At 35.9% G+C, this 22,191-nt stretch overlaps 3 protein-coding genes across 6 annotated transcripts in view; all 3 read right to left on the bottom strand.

Moving 5' to 3' along the window:
• LOC107670076 (gastrula zinc finger protein XlCGF8.2DB-like) overlaps nucleotides 1-674 on the bottom strand; it is a 12,444-nt gene extending 11,770 nt beyond the window's left edge. Inside the window, exon 1 of the mRNA XM_016462555.1 lies at nucleotides 531-674. The gene's annotated coding sequence lies outside the window, so the exon portion shown is untranslated. The remainder of the gene's footprint in view (nucleotides 1-530) is intronic.
• A 1,389-nt stretch (nucleotides 675-2,063) lies between these two features.
• Nucleotides 2,064-3,595, bottom strand: LOC107670064 (zinc finger protein 235-like). The gene is made up of 2 exons (XM_016462542.1): nucleotides 3,590-3,595; nucleotides 2,064-3,290 (listed from the first exon to the last, which is right to left on the bottom strand). Exons 1-2 carry the CDS (start codon nucleotides 3,593-3,595, stop codon nucleotides 2,064-2,066), a joined length of 1,233 nt encoding a protein of 410 aa, XP_016318028.1.
• Nucleotides 3,596-4,081: 486 nt separating this feature from the next.
• The window catches only part of LOC107670075 (zinc finger protein 420-like), a 19,803-nt gene continuing 1,693 nt past the window's right edge, over nucleotides 4,082-22,191 (bottom strand). The window contains exons 1-3 of one of the 4 annotated variants that reach the window (XM_016462552.1): nucleotides 13,342-13,390; nucleotides 10,961-11,024; nucleotides 4,082-5,354 (exon numbers count right to left, since the gene is read on the bottom strand). In XM_016462552.1, the coding sequence (XP_016318038.1) occupies nucleotides 4,180-5,354; nucleotides 10,961-11,024; nucleotides 13,342-13,362 (1,260 nt within the window). In that variant the 5' untranslated portion in view covers nucleotides 13,363-13,390 and the 3' untranslated portion in view covers nucleotides 4,082-4,179. Of the gene's footprint in view, nucleotides 5,355-5,456; nucleotides 5,690-10,960; nucleotides 11,040-13,341; nucleotides 13,391-22,191 lie in introns of those variants that run through there. The other 3 variants (XM_016462551.1, XM_016462554.1, XM_016462553.1) reach the window with 3 other exon arrangements.

Raw genomic sequence — 22,191 nt, 5'->3', positions numbered from 1 at the left:
CTTGAACGCAGCATTAGCCCACAGCTGAGCAGGGACATGCGTTTATCGCATGAATTAAACAAGACATGAAGTGTCTAAAATAAATGTGCACAGTTCAGCTGAATGGTTACGTTTACTTTGACTGTATGCTTTGCACAATATTAACAAACTGTACACTAAAACAAAATAAGCAGAACATTAACAATAACTGATAGAGCTCGTGGTTTATCTGTCAATCAGATGCGGTATTGGTATTACGAGCACTTCCGGTGTCTGTTTGCCTCTTTAAGAACAATGCTTTATGTATTCCCCAATTGTAAGTCGCTTTGGATAAAAGCGTCTGCAAAATGACAAAATGTAAATGTAAGAGTCTAAAAAAACTAATTAAAGTCATGAAATCTTTATCACACAGAAGTGCTCACACTCACTCAGAGTCAGAAAAACTATCTGCCAAGTGCCAACATATTACAGTCTAGTTAATAATCAATCAAAACATGCAAACTCTGTAAACAGTGAACATCTCTCACATGCATACTGAAAATACGACTGACCTTTATTTATGATCAATAACAGCGTCACTTATAGCTTTTAGTCCGTTAAAATATCCATCACTCGTCTTTCACGCTACTCTCTTCTGTGCAAGTGTGCATGCTCCATTTGTTCCTCTGCATTTTTACGGCAAACTCTTTAGTGTATTGCTGCCATCTAATGGAAAATGCTGGTAAAACAGAGATATCTCTCATATAATAGTCTGTTAGGTCAGGATGTGTCCAGATTAAGCGTGATTCCTAGTTACCCCCAGTGCCCTGATCATATTCTTGTGGTAACAACCGCTTCCAGTCAATTAATGCATGATATCCTGCTTTTGACTTTTTATTTTGATGCTACAAAATATAGCATTTAAACAAATTAGAAACAGATTTTCTAAAATCCAATACTTGTGTTCACTTAATTTACACTGAATAATCTCTCCTGATAACAAAAGTCAATGAGCTGCTGAAAAGCCAACAGTTCTCTGTTCTCTCCTCATTCATTATGATGATGTCTGAGATCTTCTGTAAATTGGCACATTAAGCTCATTTCATTGTGTGTCAACAGACTGAGACAAACTACAGGATCATCACAAATAAAACCTATTACTGAACAACTAAATACTATAATGGCCTAACACATCAATAAAAAAAATCACACATAATCAGATCTCAGTGAAATGGCAATTTTATTTGCATCATTATACCTAGTCTATACAACTTTTATGTTGCAAAGAAACTTATAAATAAATATCTTAGAAAACCATTTTATACAACAAAAAGGTCAGAGACTCAAAGACAAGGATAAGATTAAAGTGACTAAATACTTTTTTTTTTTAAGTTTATTTGAACTAATCTCATATTTACTGTATCTTATTCTCACAAAATTTACTTGAAATATTGAATCTGTAGAAAACATTTGCTCACTCTGACACAGAACAATGCTTTTTAATACGAGTTTAATAGAGTTGTTGACTGAGTGAAACTCTTTCCACACTGAGTACAGTGATACGGCTTCTCTCCAGTATGAACTCGCTCATGTGCTTTCAGGTGTTCACCTTTTTAGGCGTTGTGTAGGAGAATTGCACTTTTAAACTTAAATAAAAAACAAAAAACTCATTCAAAACAAATAATAAAAATTAAGAACAATACAGTTAGGCATTGTCCATATACAGAAATAACAGGGCCATTATGTTTAACTAAGCTGCTGAAAAGCCTCTTTGTCTTTTAAAGTTCACTGTTCTCTCCTCATTCATTATGATGATGCTGATATCTTCTGTAAATGGGCACATTAAGCACATTTCATTGTGGGTCACTCATAAATTCTACACTTGGCCAATAGTAAATGACATAAATATATATTTTTTAAGCAAGACCTACTTAGCACCCAAATGAGATTTTGCAAAAACATTTTACTCACACTAAGAGTTGACTGAAGTTCCACTCATAAGTCTTTATAGTTTCACCCCCACAGATATACCGTTTCTTTAATACGACCTATATTTTATCTCACACAATTTACTTGAATGTATTTGACATGAAAATGAATATTGCTCACTTGCAATATTTTCTCATATGAGTGAGAAGGTTTGATGATTGTGTGAAACTCTTTCCACACTGAGTACAGTGATACGGCTTCTCTCCAGTGTGAACTCGCTCATGTACTTTCAGGTTTCCAGACTGAGTGAAACTCTTGTCACAATATGAGCACTTGTAAGGTTTCTCTCCAGTATGAAGTATTTGGTGCAGTTTCAGATTATCAGCTCTAGTAAAGCTCTTCCCACACTCACGACACACATGATCTTTCTCACTGGTGTGTGTTTTCTGGTGCCGTTTACAATGATCCAGCCGAGCAAAACACTTTCCACAAAATGAACATGCATACGGTCTCACATTTGTATGAATTTTCATGTGTTCTTCTAGTTTTGATGATAATCTAAAATCTGTACCACACTGATCACAGGTAAATGGCTTTACTCCAGAGTGAACGAGCAGGTGACAGTCCAGACCATTTTTACTTCTGAAACTCTTTCCACACTGAGTCCAGCGATACGGCTTCTCTCCAGTATGAACTCGCTCATGCTTTTTCAGGTTTCCAGACTGAGTGAAACTCTTGTCACAATATGAGCACTTGTCAGGTTTCTCTCCAGTATGAAGTATTTGGTGCTGTTGCAGATTATCAGCTCTAGTAAAGCTCTTCCCACACTCACGACACACATGATCTTTCTCACCAGTGTGTGTTTTCTGGTGCCGTTTACAATGATCCAGCCGAGCAAAACACTTTCCACAAAATGAACATGCATACGGTCTCACATTTGTATGAATTTTTATGTGTTCTTCTAGTTTTGATGATAATTTAAAATCTGTACCACACTGATCACAGGTAAATGGCTTTACTCCAGAGTGAACGAGCAGGTGACAGTCCAGACCATTTTTACTTCTGAAACTCTTTCCACACTGAGTCCAGCGATACGGCTTCTCTCCAGTATGAACTCGCTCATGTGCTTTCAGGTTTACAGACTGAGTGAAACTCTTGTCACAATATGAGCACTTGTAAGGTTTTTCTCCAGTATGAATCATTTGGTGCTGTTCCAGAAGGTCAGCTCTAGTAAAGCTCTTCCCACAGTCACAACACACATGATCTCTCACTTTAATATGTGTTTTCTGGTGCTGCTTCAAATTATGTTGCAGTGAAAAACTCTTTCCACAGTAAGAACACACAGGTGGCTTCTCACCTGAATGAACTGTCAGGTGTTTTTTTAGATATGATGATGAAGTGAACTTTTTATCACAATGATCACAGCTAAATGGCTTTTCTCTTTTTTCTGATCTCTCTTTATCTGCTTGCACTGGCTACCAGTTGCGGCTCGCATCAAGTTCAAGACATTGATGCTTGCATATATAACAGCCACAGGCTCAGCACCCGCCTACTTCCACTCACTATTACGAATCTACATCCCCTCCAGAAGCCGGAGATCCGCTAGTGAGCGACGCCTCGTGGTACCATCACAGAGAGGCACAAAATCACTTTCCAGAACACTCTTGTTCACCATTCCTGACTGGTGTAATGATCATCCCACCCTCATCCAGAATGCTGAATCCCTGACAAATTTAAAGCGACAACTGAAAACTAATCTCTTTCGACGCTACTTGACTTCATCTTAAATTAAAGATGAAAAAAAAACTTTGTCTTTCTCTTGATTTATTCCTTCCCTTTCTAGCTTGTACTTATTTGAACAATGCCTGAAATTTGGTATTATGAGCACTTCCGGTGTCTGTTTGCCTCTTTAAGAACAATCGCTTTATGTATTCCCCAATTGTAAGTCACTTTGGATAAAAGCGTCTGCAAAATGACTAAATGTAAATATAACTATTTTGTTGCAGAGAAATATATAAATAAATATCTTAGAAAAAAGTTTTATGTTACAAAAAAGTCAGAAACTGAGGCACTTAATCATTGAGGAGGCATTGAATTAAATGATTAAAATAAATCAGTGTAAGATTAAAGTGACTAAATACTTTTGCTGTTCTCCATTAACACAGAAAAAACATCCCCACAAATCTTGTGGCATTTCACAACAAAACTAGTTTATTTGAGCTAATTGCACATTTACAGTATCTGAATCTCACATTATTGACTAGAAATATTGAATCTGTAGAAAACATTTGCTCACTCTGACACAGAACAATGCTTTTTAATATGAGTCACTAGAATTCTTAACCGAGTGAAACTCTTTCCACACTGAGTACAGTGATACGGCTTCTCTCCAGTATGAAGTCCTTCATGCCTTTTCAGGCTTCCAGACACAGTGAAACTCTTGTCACAATATGAGCACTTGTAAGGTTTTTCTCCAGTATGAATTCTTTGGTGTCTTGTCAAAACGGCAGCTACAGTAAAGCTCTTCCCACACTCAAAGCACATGTGATCTCTCACTTCATTATGTGTTTTCTGGTGCAGTTTACAACTGTTCAGCCGTGAAAAACTCTTTCCACAGTAAGAACACACATGAGGCTTCTCATCTGAATGAACTTTCTGGTGTTGTTTTAGACATGATGATGAAATAAACTTTTTATCACACTGATCACAGTTGAATGGCTTTTCTCCAGAGTGAATGTGCAGATGATAACTGAGACCTGATGAATCAGCAAAACTCTTTCCACACTGAGGGCATGTGTACAGTTTCTTTCCAGTGTGGACTCTCATGTGCACATTAAGATTTCCCTTTTTTATGAAAGTCTTTCCACAGAAAGTACACACATGAGGCTTCTCATCTGAATGAACTTTTTGGTGTTGTTTTAGAATTGATGATGAAATAAACTTTTTTCCACACTGATCACAGTTGAATGGCTTTTCTCCAGAGTGAATGTGCAGATGATAACTGAGACCTGCTGCTGCAGTAAAACTCTTTCCACACTGAGGGCATGTGTACAGTTTCTTTCCAGTGTGGACTCTCATGTGCACATTAAGATTTCCCTTTTTTATGAAAGTCTTTCCACAGAAAGTACACACATGAGGCTTCTCATCTGAATGAACTTTTTGGTGTTGTTTTAGAATTGATGATGAAATAAACTTTTTTCCACACTGATCACAGTTGAATGGCTTTTCTCCAGAGTGAATGTGCAGATGATAACTGAGACCTGCTGCTGCAGTAAAACTCTTTCCACACTGAGGGCATGTGTATGGTTTCTCTCCAGTGTGGATTCGCATGTGCACATTAAGGTTTTCTTTTTTTCTGAAACTCTTTCCACACTGTGAGCAGGTGTGCAGCTGTTTGACTTTTTTTCTTGATTTTTCCTCCTCCACTTCTTTCAGCTTCACTCTTTGCTGTTTTATTTCAGCCAAGTCTAAAATAAACAAATCATGTGGTTAAAATCAAGTGAACTGGATCTTTGTTAGAGTCATGTTTCTCAGCAATCAGTAATGAAGAATCAAGAATGGACACCAACCTGTTTGTTCCTCAGTATCTTCATGTTTTATTCTGGATGGTTCTGAATAACTCATGTCTTCAATCTCCTCTTTAACAAACTCTGTCTTTAACAGTCACAGATTTCAGCTGCTTCACCTGGAGCTTGTTCTTCTCTTGTAGGATGATGTGAATATTCTCCAGTATTTATAGGTGAATTGTTGTGGGAGGGGCTTCACTGATCATTGTCTGATACTGAGACCCACAGGACCAGATCTGGAGAAATCAAATACAAGTTACTGAATTTATACTCTATTACTTTAAATTAACCACATATATTAGTTTGCTGTTCAAAATATAAAGCATTTGATGGTCACATATTAGTGTCATATAAAACAGCCACAAGCCATTAATCACACAGCCAACAATATGCATAATGGCAGGTTAATTAAAAAGCTGGACTATGAAACAAGCCAAAGCAGAGGTGCAAAGAGATGCATTTTTATATATACACAATATAAACATTGTTCAAAATGAATGATTCTATTCAGTTCTGTAGTACGCTGCAGCACGAACAATGCACATTTACGTAAAATAAACATAAATTCATACATTAGAAAATAAACGCTGTTTATAAAAACATGGAGTTATGAAATCATCTTTATCACACAGAAGTGCTCACACTCACTCGAAGTCTGAAAAACTCTCTACCAACTTATTACACTCTAATTTATAATAAACCAGGACACTGTAAACTAGAAACATGCAGCCTGGAAATATAAAGCATTCTGTGAAAATATTCCACAATTGCCCTTCATTTATAATGGGTAACAGCCTTTTTAGCTCCAACTTAAAATATTCAGCACTTTTTTCTGCACTTCTATCTTCTGCATAATTTGTTCTTTTGGATTTTTATGACAAATTTGACAACTCTTTAGTGTATTCCTGCCACCTATGGGAAATTCTTGTTAAAACACAGGCACATGAATGCATACACACACACACACACACACACATAAAACTCACAGAACCACTTCCAGCCTATTAATGTCTGATAATATCCTGCTTTGGAATTTTTATATTGTTGTCACAATATATAGCATTAACAAATTGGAATACTCGTTACACTGACTAATCTCTCCTGTTAACAAGACAGCGTCAATAGACAATGAGCTGCTGAAAAGTCAATAGTTCCCTGTTTTCTCCTCATTCATTATGATGATGTCTGAGATCTGTAAATTGGCACATTAAGCACATTTCACTGTGGGTCAACAGACTGAGACAACAAACTTTGTTTTGGCCGGATTTTGTATGAAATGACGTCACATCAGTTAAAAAAAATCTATGTAAGATTAAAGTAACTAAATTATCTTTGATGTTCTCCAACAACACAGAAAAAAACATCCCCACAAATATTATGGCATTTTACAGCAAAACTAGTTTATTTGTGCTAATGTCATATATATTTTTTTTTATTGCTTAATGTATATAACAAGACAGGGAACAACCAACAATGTAAGACTTCCATTGAGACAAACACAGAGTTTACATTAAAGAAGAATAAAAAAATAAAATAAAATAAAAAAAGAAATAAACACAAGGAGCAAGGATGAAAACAAAGATGTAGTCGATGTAGACATTATACAGAAAAAATAAACTAAAGTAATAAATAATTTGACAAAGAGAAGCATAACTTTTCAGATTTTCTATTATGTTTTTTGAAGCATTTGAAGCTCTGAAACATTTTAGCAAACTCACATAAAAATATATTGAAGGAAGGTTTACTTTTTCTCCATTTACAAGTATGGATATGATATTTACCCATCAACAAAACAAAATGTACAACATCAGAGAAGGATGAATTTAAATCACACTTAAAAAAGAGGACATCTTGTTGGGTTATAGGAGGAATTGTCTCCATTGTTACTGACAACCAGCTATGTATATCGAACCAAAATTTAGAAGAAGCCTCACAGTAAAAGAAAAGGTGATCAAGTGTTTCAGGAAATTAAGAACAGAAAATACAAGGATCCACCTCGAAATATGAAATCGTTTTTGTATAAAGTCACTAACTGGGTAAATCCTAAACATAATTTTGCAATGAGTCTCCTTGACCTTTGGAGCAACTGGGTATGCCATATAACGGGTAAAAGCTTTGTCCTTTACTGAGGTTTCAACATCTCCCAGAAAATAACACTGATAATCACCAGTGATAATACGTTTAAGTTCTTTGTAAATAAGTTTGTTATTACACTTACTGTCTAAAAGGTCAACATTACATATTTTCAAAGAGGGAAGAGAAACTACAGGTCTAGATAAAAGATCAGAAAAACTGCTTTGGATTATTCTTAACAATCCAGTGGGTATAGCATTGCATACCTTATTATAACCTTTTATTGTAATTCTAACTCTGTATTTATTAATGAAATTATTATAAGATAAGAAAAAGGCATTATCATCTAATAAATCATGAATAAAAATAATGCCTTGGCTATACCAATCACTTTTAAACAGAGATTTCCTATGAATAATTACAGCCCTATTGTTCCAAAGAGTGGAGTTGTGAGGGGAAAAATTGTGGGTAAATCTAATTTTCCAAAAAAGCAGTACTTATTTATGAAAATTAGATACTTTCAGAGGAATTTTGCAAGGGTCGAGATCACATCTCAACACAAATTCAAGGCCGCCAATATTTTTAAAAACGTGGCTAGGAATATGGTACCATATTGAGTGTGACTTTGTTAAAACTCTTTCAAACATTTTATTCTGCATGTACCAAGAAGAGATTCAAAATCAATGGCTCTCAAACCTCCATGTTCATACTTTTCACCATATGGAATTCACGTAAATAATGTGTTTTATTTTTCCATATAAATTTAAATAAAATTGAATTCAATGTCATATTTACTGTATCTGAATCTCACATTGTTGTCTTGTAGATCTGTAGAAAACATTTGCTCACTCTGACACAGAACAACGCTTTTTGACGAGTCACTAGAGCTTTTGACTGAGTGAAACTCTCTGAGTACATCTTCTCTCAAGTATGAACTCGCTCATGTACTTTCAAGTTTCCTGACTGAGTGAAACTCCTGTCACAATATGAGCACTTGTGAGGTGTTTCTCCTGTATAAATTCTCTGATGCAGTTTCAGATCGCCAGCTACAGTAAAGCTCTTCCCACATTCATAGCACACATGATCTCTCACTTCATTATCACATCATTGTAGGTGTGAACCAGTTTGAAAATGCTGTCAACATATTACACTCTAATTTATAATAAACCAGAACACTCTATAAACTGGAAACATCCAGACTAGAAATATAGGGCATTCAGCAAAAATATTCCACAATTGCCCTTCATTTCTGATTGTTAACAGCTTCGCTTTTAAATCCTTTTCAATCCAACTGCTTAAAGTCAGTAAAATAATGGTAATCCTGTCACTATGGGGACATTCCAGAGGCGTAATGTTTTTTCTACAAACTGTATTTTCTATCCCCTTACCTTAACCCTACCTTTAAGATATCTCAATATGAGTTTAGATTCTAGTTCTTAACATTTTCTTGAATTATTTTAAAGCCATGTGGTTCAATCTCAGCAATATGGGGATCACAATGTGTCTGAGTAAATTGTGGAATTTTACTCATTTACTTACAGATACTTATTCAAAGAGGAATGTCTGAAGAACAAATAATCTTGAAACTGGAATTGCATCTTGTTTTTTTTTTTATCAAACCAAATGAACCATTTAGGGCCTTAAAAATTAAGGTAAAGAAATATTTAAGAACCATATATAAAAGTATACTGAGATATCCTTAAATACTTCTTGAGTTACAGGAATGCAAACTTTAGAACAAAAAATACAAAAAGTGCTTTCCCCCATTTTTGAAGCGTCACCATTGGCATTTAATGCAACAAGCATTGTTAAGCTAAACTGATTTTATTAGACCTTGCAATATCTGTGTAAACATAAAACAATAATGCTGTTGTCTTTATAAAGTCATTTTTTCACCCTATAATTTATCTAATCTCATTTTATTGTATGATTCAGTCAATATTAATCTATGACATTTAATATTTTGGCTTTCTTTTTCATTTTTGTATTTCTTTTATCAGAAAGAGCTGTGAACTGAATCCATTAAGTCAAAAATGTTGTTGACAGGTGACTGAGTGATTAAGTTGACCAATGAAATCATTGGTGATCCAGGGCTTGTGGTTAACTAGTTCAGGGGGAAAAAAACATTCTGAAAAACCCAACCAAAACATTTTATAAAATGTTAAACCTTACATTTCAATTATGTAATATATAACTGGCTTGAACAAAAACAGCAGACAGACTGAATGAAAATGGTAATTTATGCTATTTCAATGTCAACAACATGACGAGTGCAGGTATGGTTTTGTAGTCTTTAACAGTACTTTATATCATGTTTAACCTGACTGAGTGGCTGCAGAAAAAAAAGAGCAACAACAAAAACATGCTGCTAGAGACGGGCTTATTGAAAATGCAAACTCATTGTCTGCCAGCAGGAGGCGCTTTGAGAGCGGTAGAACTTGCGGTTTCCCCGGTAACGACTGTAATCAAAGCAGCTCCGCTCATGAACGCTACTTTATCAGATAAAATGAAAATGTCATCGAAACTTTTCTGAAGACAGTCGGTTCCCTTCAGAGATACATTCATATAAAACACCCGCGCCACGTTATGATTTTGAAACGTGCAGTGCTCATGTTTATTCAACGAAGTCAAACGCCACAAATAAATCAATGCATGGGAAACACTGGTAATGTATATCGAAATATCGGAAATGTGTTTAAAAATCATATCACCGTTATTGAAAAAAATTATATCGCGATACATATTGATATTGAATTATCGTCCAGCCCTACTGAGGGGTAAAGATTATAAAACACACATCAATAGGTGATTATCACATAAAGTGATGATCCTGTAGTTTGTCTCAGTCTGTTGACACACAATGAAATGTGTTAATGTGCCAATTTACAGAAGATCTCAGACATCATCAGAATGAATGAGGAGAAAACAGTAGCAGATCAGTTAAACGTTACGCCTGTTTCTGTCAGACTATTGTTTCACTAATTGTCAGATAGACTGTTTTGTTTTTCTTCGTGTTTTGCACTTTTATCATTCTAATTTTATCCAGAAACACTGCAATTATTTTGACAGTACAAATATTTATCAGGCCAATAAAGTAATAACTACAAGTAAATAATTAGATTAATTTATAGACTTTGCTAATTTGGACAACTTTGTTTAAACATATTAAGTAGTTACAATCATTTTAAGGTGGATAAATGTGAAAACTGAATGTGAATCCCGATGTATAGCAGAAAACTACAGAGATGTCAGTCTGTGAGTAGCCTATCAGATATTTAACGTGGCAAATCTTAGTTCTGTCATTCACTTGTTACTGCTTGTACTGGGTCATGATCATTTAAATGCATTTCTGTGTAATTTATCATCCATATAATGATCGATATTTCACGGCTACGAAAAGAGTCAAAAATGAAGAATCAAGAATGAACACCAACCTGTTTGTTCTTCAGTATCTTCATGTTTTATTCTGGATGGTTCTGGATCACTCATGTCTTCAATCTCCTCTTTAACAAACTCGATATTTAATAGTAGGCTATGTGTCAGATTTCAGCTCTCCATTCTTGTCTTCTGCTCGTCGTCTTTTTGCTCTTTTGTATTTATGGAAACTCGAAAACGCTTTAGTGTATTGCTGTCACCTGCTGGAAATTCCTGGTAACACACACATACATGCAGGGTTTTCATGTTTTAATGGGATTTTCCAGACATAATGATTTTATACGGTACATGTTTTACATAATTTTCACTTAATCTATACACTAACTAATCTCTCCTGACAACAAGACAGGAGATCATCAAATGAGCTAGTAAAAAAAGCCCCTGTTCTGTAGTTCCCAGTTTTCACCTCATTCATTATGATCATGATTTTCTAAATTGGCACATTAAGCACATTTCTTTGTGTGTCAACAGACTGAGACAAACTACAGGATCATCACAAATAAAATCTATTACTGAACATAAATAAAATACTATAATTGAATAGCACATCAATAAAATCACACATAATCAGATGTCAGTAAAATTAAAATTTTATTTGCATTATTATACAAACTTATATGTTGCATATATATATATATATATATATATATAATAATATTGCATTTATACATAAATATTTTTAGAAAAAATGTCTTGATTTCCAACAACACAGAAAAAAACATCTCCACATATCTTGTGACATTTCACAGCAAAACTATTCATTTGTGCTATTTTCATATTTACTGTATCTGAATCTCACGATATTTACTTGAAATATTGAATCTGTAGAAAACATTTGCTCACTCTGACACAGAACAATGCTTTTTAATATGAGTCACTAGAGTTGTTGACTGAGTGAAATTCTCTCCACACTGAGTACAGTGATACGGCTTCTCTCCAGTATGAACTCGCTCATGCTTTTTCAGGTTTCCAGACTCGGTGAAACACTTGTCACAATATGAGCACTTGTAAGGTTTTTCTCCAGTGTGAATTCTTTGGTGACGTTTCAGATCACCAGCTGCAGTAAAGCTCTTCCCACACTCACAACACACATGATCTTTCACCTCACTATGTGTTTTCTGGTGCAGTTTACAGTAAGTCAGCCTTGAAAAACTCTTTCCACAGAAACAACACAAGTGAGGCTTCTCATCTGAATGAACTTTCAGATGGTTCTTTAGATTTGATGGCGAAATAAAATCTTTTCCACACTGATCACAGCTAAATGGCTTTTCTCCAGAGTGAATGTGCAGATGATAACTGAGACCAGATGCATCAGCAAAACTCCTTCCACACTGAGGGCATGTGTATGGTTTCTCTCCAGTGTGGATTCTCATGTGCTTGTTAAAGTTTCCTTTGTGTGAGAAACTCTTTCCACACTGTGAGCAAGTGAGCAGCTGTTTGGCTTTTTTTCTTGAAGTTTTGATTTCACAATGTTCCTCCACCACTTCATCCACCTCATGTCTTCGCTGTTTTACGTCTATCCAGTCTAAAATAAACAAATGATGATGTTAAAATTCAGTGAACCTGATTTAATAGCAGAAACCAAACAAGATCACATAGGCTGCGTTTACACTTGGCATTAACATGCGATCATCAATCAGGACACGGCGCGTTTACACTTGGCAGCATCTACTGACATCTGTATCTGGATAGCCGATCGGATCTGTCTTTCCCGTGCAATGTTTAGATTAAGTCTGCAGAGGATGGCCCCGGTGCAAAGTTGACCTGAAGTGGTGGGTTTTCTTTTGAAAACCATTTTCAGTCACGGGACATTTTACAAGTCAAATTAAGTGTACGAGTCTCACTAGCGCTCCACAGCCTGGTGTTCTCCGTCTCTCTTCTGACCGTTCGGGAGAGAGGAGGCGGGTTTTGCTTGATGTCGACCTGCGAATGCAGACACGATGGCTGGATTGCTTTTACATTACACTGAGATCCGATCACAGTGCTTTCTCTACTGCCTCTGGACCAGGACACGCTTATCGGATAACATTCCAATCAGAAGCGTGTTTACACTTGTCTTTTCAATGTGTATGTGGTCAGCATCCGGATACAGGTCGCATGTTAATGCCAAGTGTAAACGCAACCATATTTATCTGTGAGCATCAAGGATCAGATCTTTGATGTGCCAAAGGATAGTTCTGTCATTCCTTGTTAATAAAATAAAAATGTGGATATGATCATTTAGATAATCATTTATCATTCCTATTGCTCATTATTTAACAGCAGCTTTAATGTTTCTCAGCAGTCAACAGTGAAGAATCAAGAATGGACACCAACCTGTTTGTTCCTTAGTATCTTCATGTTTTATTCTGGATGGTTCTGGATCACTCATGTCTTCAATCTCCTCTTTAATAAACTCCATCTTTAACAGTCACAGATTTCAGCTGCTGTGCATGGATGCGCAGGGAGTTCTTGCCCAGAACAGAACCATACCGCCAATCCAAACTGTATGCTAATTGTCAATCATCTTTGACGATAGTGGTCCTGACAGAACTGGAGCTTGTACCCGTCATGAAGGATGATGTGAATATTCCTCACCTTTTTAACAGTTAAAGCACAAACCCCACCCACCACAGATTCTACAGATTTCATTGGTCGTGTTAATCACAGTGATCGCCTACACAACACTGAAACAAATCCAGTACAAACTCATGACCTTAGTATAGGGTTACTTTGAGTCAAAGCAACCAAATTTCAGAAACTTCCCCAACTTAATTTTTGGTTTTGTTCATTTTTTTTTTTCAGAAGAAAGACAAACTATTTGATGGACATTGGATATTTACGGAGTAATCCATTATTTTGTATGAGGGGGTCAAAATGATCATTTTCATCAGGAATTTGGAGTCAAATTACAGGGTGAAAAATAACTTTAGAAAGATGGCAGATTATTTCATTTCTACACAGTGATTGTTAATTCTATTAGCACAAGTGGTTGACTTTAGCAATACTTGTTGCATTGTGACAGTTCAAGAATGGGGAAAAGCACATTTTCATTCTGAACTCCTGTATCTGAATAAGTATTACATATATCTCAATAACTTTTTAAGTGGTTTTTAATGGTTCTTATTAAATGTTAATGGTTCTTAACAAACTTCTTCAAACTTCTTTTTGAGGCCATATATGGTGCAATTCCAGATATGGAGATATCAAATTGTTACATTTTCAGTTTGCATAACTTTTTATTCTAAAGATAAATTTCTAAAGAAGATATAATGTTCAACTCATATGTTGAGTTATATGAAGATATGATTCAATACAAACCTGTCTGAATGCCAAAAATATTATTTTTTCAAAGATTGTGTGCCTGTATCTCAAGAAGTATTAAAGATATCTCAATAAGATTTTAGATTCTGTTTTTTAATCCTCATTTTAAAGTCCTATATGGTTCAATCCCAGCAATATGGGGATCACAATTTGTCTCTGAGTAAATTGTTGAACTTACACATTTTCACATTACAGCTGATACTTATTTATAGAGGAATGTCTGAAGAACAAATAATCTTGAAATAAGAAATGCATCTTATTTCTTTTTTGTTCTTTTTACCAAACCAATTGAACCATATAGGGCAGGGCTATTCAATTAGCTTCATTTGAGGGCCAGATTATCGAATTAAAAATTTGAAGTGGCCTACAAAATTAGAAATTAAATTGAAAAGCATATTCAGCTGTAAAATGAACTAATATTACCAACAATACCATCTATAAAAGGTTAACATTAGTGCTGTCAATAGATTAAGAAAATAACGAATTAATCGCACGTTTTCTGTAATTAATCGTGATTAATCGCATATTCATATATTTATATTATCATAATTTCACACTGAACCTCTTAATTAATGCAGAAACAACATAAAGATGGTATATTTTAAATATGTGTTTAATGGCATCTTTTTGTAGCCTACTATTAATGAAGGCCAGTATCATTGATACCAATAATGTTACTGGTATCTCTATTAAATGCATTTTCCCTCACTTTTAGCCATTAATTATAGCCATTCTACATTACAGTATAATAGAAAGCCATTATTTTTAACACTTAATAGACTCAGAAAAACATGGTAACTTTGAATTAAAGTGTACTTAAAATAATCATAACATAAACTATAAATTGTATATGTATAAACTATAAAATGAATATAAATTAATCTTTATTCAAACTACAAAAGTTAATAAACGACTAGAGCAGTGGAAGGATTTCTCTTTTTCTTTTGTTCTTTGATTTCCATCAATGACGAGACTTCATCAGGTTTCACTTCTGGTTTTCTTCCAACTCTTTATGGTCATTTAGGACTTTATAACTTATTTAAGACTGTGTTTACGAGGTCACTCGCCAAAAGCCGGCATTTTGACTTGATTGTGTGTGTTTTTGTCTGTTAAAGCACTACTGGCGAGCTGTCTGAAGCAGCTTAGCGTAGGCCGACAGCTGAACACGCAGCCTTTCAAACGATACTCCTTTTGATATTCATCTTCGTCCAGTGTCTGCTCTATTTCTCGCCAGAAGTTATGACCGATAACACTGTCTTTATACTTGTTTAAACTAGAGTTGCGGATATCTCTTAACCCCCTCACATGAGCGCTTGTCATCGCTGCCGTCTATTGATGTTGCGGTCTCGGTAGATTGTTGTTGAGTGTTTTCCTTTTCTTTTTCGGGTGTAAAACAACGCCCCGGGCCAGTGTTGCCACCTTGTGGACAAATGAAATAATGCAAAAACAATTTGAGGCATGTGTGCAACCTGTGCGTGCTCTTCTCCTGGGCCAGATGAAGATGATTGGCGGTTCGGATTGGGCCCGCGGGCTGCCAATTAAATAACCAAAATAAAAGTTTAAGAACCAGTTAATAAAAGGATACCGTTAAGTACATTCACAGGATTATTTAAATGCTTCCCCTAAATTCTTTAAATGCTCAGCCAGGGGGCAAATTACACAGCAGCCTTAATGGTTACAGAACCATAGGTTAGGAAAAAAAAAAAAACACTTTTGTCCATTGTTAGATGCTAGTTTAATGATGCTATGGCATGACATGGCATATGTAGAAATTTATGTAAGCCAAGATTTAAAAAAAAAAATACAAAAAAATAAAAGAGCTTTAAAAGTATTATGTATAGGCTAACATTTTGTCACGCCAGGGGCGCTACGCCCCATCATTTCAGAAATGAAATGTCAAATACAATAATTTTATGTATGCATGTATGTATTATTATTATTATTTTTACAAGGAATTCTTTTCTTATCTCTTACTTTGAATTTGCTATAAGAAATCAAATACACTGCTGGACAATAATCAATCATTTGTAATCTATCATTTTTTCCTAATGGCAATTTTATGATTGTTTTATATACTACAAACAATTATTTAAATTTTCTGCACGCCAATGTCTGGTTGCTATAGCAACAAACGCTACTTTCATGCATCTGATTATCAGATAAACCTCGCGCTCTTATTTCAAGGTTGTTGTTAATGCTGTGGTTATTTTAACAGTTTGCTTCGTACATTTGGTTGAAGGACATTGTTAAAACACATTTATCATTCAATGGAACTGTGCGTATGCTTCAGACACTAAAATTTTTTGCTCCGTCCATGCAATAAATGCGCAGCATTCGACTGCTCAGGTAATGACGTCGACTCACCGGTATGACCGAGAGAGCCATTGAAAAACTACAGAAAAGCAAAACCACTTCACTTTAGCATAAATAGTGCAGCACATGAAGGAGAGATGCGAGGGCACGAACACTGTTCAGGTCTCCATTAATTTGTGCTTGTAGCAATTTAATGTGTATATATTTTGAAAGCATTGAATCGCTATAGAAATTGCGATTCATTCGATTCTTAGCGTTTTAAATCGATTACTGTCCGAAATCGACAATTCACGATTCAAAAATCCATGTTTCAAGATCGATGCATTGCATCGTCAGGGTTTGTAATCGATGCATCGAGAAAACGAGTGAATCGTTACACCCCTAATACCGAGAGATCTAGACTAATTCTTGAGTCCCATTTTTGAAGTGTCACCATTGGCATATAATGCAGCAAGTATTCCTAAAGTCGACAGATTTTACTAATTGACCTACCATTCTCTGTGTAAAAATAAAATAATGGTGCTGCTGTCTTTATAAAGCCATTTTTTTTAATTCTGTCATTAATTACTCACCCTCATGTCGTTCCAAACCCATAAGACTAGCGTTCATCTTCAGAACACAAATTAAGATATTTTGGATGAAATCCGAGAGCTTTCTGACCCTCCGTAGACAGCAATGAAACAGAAAAGTTCCCAGACCCAGAAACGTAGTAAGGACATTGGTAAAATTGTCCATGTGACATCAGTGGTTCAACCATAATTTTACGAAGCTACAAGAATACTTTTTGTGCCCAAATAAAACAGAGATAACGACTTTATTGAACAATTCGTCTCCTCCTCGTCCCTTCCTCCACCATTATCGAGAGTACCACGACACATGCGCATTGCATGCCTCTGCTCTTAAACAAGGCACAGCGCATGCGTTGTGGTACTCTTGATAATGGTGGAGGACTGTTTTACGGGGTTTAGGCCATGCATAAGGTGAAGCCGTTTTTCGTTTAATCCCGTTCCCGTACATGGGGCACTAAATTCTTTTCATTCTAATAAAAAGATCTATTGGTTTTGAACGATAAAAAAGTTCTCCATGTGTAATCCTGCAGTTTATTTTTTTATTAGTTTAAAGTCTGCAATAGTTCTTTCCTCGTGTAATCGTATTTTGATCGTGAGTGATAAGGCTTCGCGTCACGTGCTTCCCGCTAGACCAATAAGGTGGCCGCTTTTCGGAACGACATGTCAACATGAGTCCAAGATGTCTGCGCCCTTGTCGTCACTACCGAGTAGTGAAGAAGAGGAACTCTCTTCAAAACTATGTAAAATTTATTATAAACAATGCGTCATAATCTGAAAACCATGCCCAATCCAAAACAATCCAACCCTCTCCATTGACTTTGTATTACGGGAAGCTGCCTCCTTGTCTGCTATGTGACAAGGTGTACAGTAAACAAGCTAAAAACCCAGATCTACGTTTAGCGCTGGATTGCCCCCCACCTCCCCGGTGTGGGCGTGGCCTAAATGCGCTCTGTCTCTATATGCTGGGTACTATGGCTAACATTCAATTAGACTATTTATTTAATATTTATTGTACAGTCAGAGTCAGATTTGCATGTTGATGTTTTGCATACAGCTACAGCCAGAACACTCAGTATTGTTTAACTGCAAACACAGTTTTTATTTAATGGTTATTATTTACAAATTAATTAAATTAATTTTAACTGAAATGAAATTAACTGAAAGTGATAGGCTATGATGAAAGAAGACAATAGCATTATTGTGCATAAAGATTGCAGTGTCTCTGGAGGTGCGATACCACAAGTCCTGTCACAGACAGTATACCAGGTTCTTGACAGTTTACTGCAGGGGTCTCAAACCCTGAGCAACCGTCCTGCAGATTTCAGCTCTGAACCCCAATCAAACACACCTGAAGCAGCTAATCAAGGTGTTCAGGGCTATTTGATACTTACAGACAGGTGGGTTGGAGCTGAAGTCTGCAGGATGGTAGCTCTCCTGGTCTGCTGCAACAGTTACTGGGGCCTCAGAAGAACAGTGAGTTACTATATTGCATTAACAAATAATAAATATTAATTCCCTCACATTATTGCACATTTCAAAAGTAAAGCATTGACCATCTTCATAGTCTGTATGTTGTCGGTTTGTCTGTAAACACAGTCTTGACTGCACAACTCTTGGCACAGTAATTCAATATGATAAAATGTGTAGCGGTTCATGAAGGTAAAAGGAAATAGAAATAATTCATAACCAATGTGTTTTCCTTCTGAAGAAGAAAAAAAAGCTTCTTAAATCGCTTGGTCAGTTGCTTTTGATTTGCTACTATTTATACTATATTAAAATAAAAGCCATTGTGAAATAATTATGGCACATAACGTCTTTTCTGTTTTTAATGTGTATTAGGCAACCTTTCGTGTATTAGGCAACCTTCAATGCCAGCTACTAGATCTTCTGTGAGAGAATCATCTGCCATAGAAAAATTGTGAACCAAGAGGTGCTGACAATGACTACTGGACATCAGTAATATAATTATTTACCTTATTCTAAATAAGCCTGTGTTTACATGAGTTGCTTTTAGAATATTCCTTTCACGTTCCTGTTTTACATGTTATAGTACATAGCTCGATTAATGGCACACGTCATTACGTCCTTACATGACGCCATCCGACGTCCCCTCCGCAATTTCACGTAAACATATAGTTCGTCTTCGTGATGATGCCATGTACAGTTTTGGGTGTTTAATTTTTAATTTTATGAAAGCTTCAAGTGCAGTTAATTATTTGTACGTGCAAACAGACGATGGCGGTGTTGAAGCTCTTTTATTTGCCGTCACAGTTGAGCACTGCCGTGTGTGTCTCCCGTCGCAAAATGCAGTGAAAAGTCCTACACGACGGTAATAGTGTGATTAGTTAGAACATTTATGCAACATCTTCATTTTTTTCTCACAACAATGGATTTCATAATAATGATAGTCATAATCATATTTTATAACACATAGAAGCTGATACACCGTGTATTTTAACTTTCACAGTGACCCATACCTTCTCAGGTTGTGACCCTACAAGCGCCTTTTATGGCAAAGGCAAAAGAAAGAGGATTACCTGACTGCATTTACAAATCTGGGTAGCAGTTTTACCTTGGACCAGTCGACCTTTGAAATACTTTGCAAATATGTGAGCCACCAGTATGGCCAATCATCTGCTGAAACTGTGCACGATGCAAGATACAAAAGCCTTGCTCCATGGCATCGTCAGCTTTTCCAGAACTATCCATGCCCCCAACAACTGATGCCCTGTACCAACACTGCAAAAGGGCAAACTACCAAGCAGCAGCCATAATGAGACAGTGACCTGGAAGACTAGAAATCTTGCCCCTGAAAGTGTGTTGCAGGTAGTCCACTGCAGTTGCAAGCAAGGCAAATGTGAGACTGAAAGATGTTCCTGTATGTCTCCAAGACTGTGTTGTACTGATTTATGTCGGTTAAGGTGCCCAGACGTGCCACTTCCCGGGGACACGTTCTGCACAGGATTTGTAAATTGCCTAAAATAACCAGGTGTTGGTTGTTTGCGCGGCGCAGAATGATTGTTGTATGACATCAAAGTACGTGTCCCCGAGAAGTGGCACGTCTGGTCACCTTAATGTCAGTGCCAATATTGTGCAAGTGTTTCCCAGAAAACAGAGGAAAGACATACATGGGATGAAGCTCTGATGAGAGTGATAGTGATGATACTGATGAGTAAAGATGTGCTGTCATATTTTAGGCTGATTTTGAGCTGTTATGAATCTATTGTAGAGTTGTCCATTTTTGGCATTATTGAAAATTAAAGGGGGTGAGGTAGCATTTTGAGTAATTTCAGCCAAATTGGGCCAGATTGTACTTTTTTTTTTTCTTTCTATGATTACACAGTGCCTACTGAACATTTTCATGTATAAAACATCACAATTTTGTTAAATTTACAATATGTATCTTTAATTATGCTTGGTGACATTCCGTGTAGTTGAAGTGTTTTTTCTGCGAATTTTCCATATTTCATGGTCTGCATTCACACTTGAGTATACTAATGCACCAATACATGTCTCAAAGATGTAGGTACATGTATAAATGTCAGTTTGAGAGATATTTTGCATTGCTAAAATAAATATAAAAAAAGTTACAAGCAAAACCAGCAGCATAAGATTTTTTTTTTTTCCAATTCACAATTATATACATTTATGGATTGTGACAAAAAACTGCAGGATATTTTGTGGAGAACTTTTAACCTAAAGTCCAAAAGGGTGTTGTCTGCAAAAATGCATTGAAAAAGTAGTGCCCAGGTGTGGGAATGAAAATCACGTTCTAGCCACTTTTTCCAGTTCACCTTATGGCCTAGTTGGAACGACATGAGGGTGAGTAATTAATGACAGAATTTTCATTTTTGGGTGAACTAACCCTTTAATAGTATTTTTAAACATGTACTTTAATCTACAGGGTAAAAGATTAAAAACACACAATTATCACATAAAGTGATGATCCTGTAGTTTGTCTCAGTCTGCTGACACACAACGAAATGTGCTTAATGTGCCAATTTACAGAAGATCTCAGACATCATCAGAATGAATGAGGAGAAAACAGAGAACTGAATGTGAATCCTGATTTAATAGCAGAAAACAAAAGAGATCATGTATCTTGATCATGTATTATAATTGGGCCAATGATGCAATTTCTCCTGTTATCGTATTGTCATATCTGCCAAATGTATGGGTCCATAACTTAAAAGTGTTACAGTAAAAATATCTGAAAATTTGCATGGTCACAGTCATATGCCTTGGGAATAAGACCACAGTATGACTTTTAACGCACCCTCAAAGGCAGCTGAGATATAGCGCCTCCAATTGGGCCAATAATGCAATTTCTCCTATTGTATAGTCATATCTGCCAAACTTATGGGTCCATAACTTCAAAATGCTACAGTAAAAATGTCTGAAAATTTGCATGGTAACAGTCAACGGCCCTTGGAATAAGGCCCCAGTGAAACATTCAACGCACCCTCAAGGACAGCTGAGATATAGCGCCCCCAATAGGGCCATGAATGCAATAGCTCAAGTCTATATTGTCATATATGTCAAATTTATAGGTCCATAACTTCAAAATGGTACAGTAAAAATGTCTGAATCTTTTCAGACATTAAAGCCTCTAATGAATCTTTTAACGCACCCTCAAGGACAGCTGAGATTTTGCGCCTCCAATTGGGCAATCAGTGCAATGACCTATTCAACTGTATAGTCACATATGTCATATTTATAGGTCCATCTTCTAAATGCAATACAACAACAATGCAATGGCTCATTCAGTTTAATTCATATTTATTTGTATAACGCATTTCACAACACATATTGTTTCAGAGCAGCTTTAAAATGCATGTTTTTCTGTTACAAAACCAGAATAGTCTTTATAGGAGTGGGTATCAGAAAGAACAGTTGAAGTCTAGTACAAATTATAGTATTTACAAATACCATATATGCATTTAAGCAAACTTTGTGTACATTTTAAAGCAATAAAGTCGTTTTGTATCTGGAGTCCTCTATTCACAGGTGCTGGGTCATATGAAGTCTTCATAAGAGGCTAGATT

Source organism: Sinocyclocheilus anshuiensis, unplaced genomic scaffold (genome assembly GCF_001515605.1).
Source record: "Sinocyclocheilus anshuiensis isolate Anshui unplaced genomic scaffold, SAMN03320099.WGS_v1.1 scaffold48, whole genome shotgun sequence".
NCBI lineage: Eukaryota > Metazoa > Chordata > Actinopteri > Cypriniformes > Cyprinidae > Sinocyclocheilus > Sinocyclocheilus anshuiensis.
This window is presented reverse-complemented; position numbering and strand designations above follow the sequence as displayed.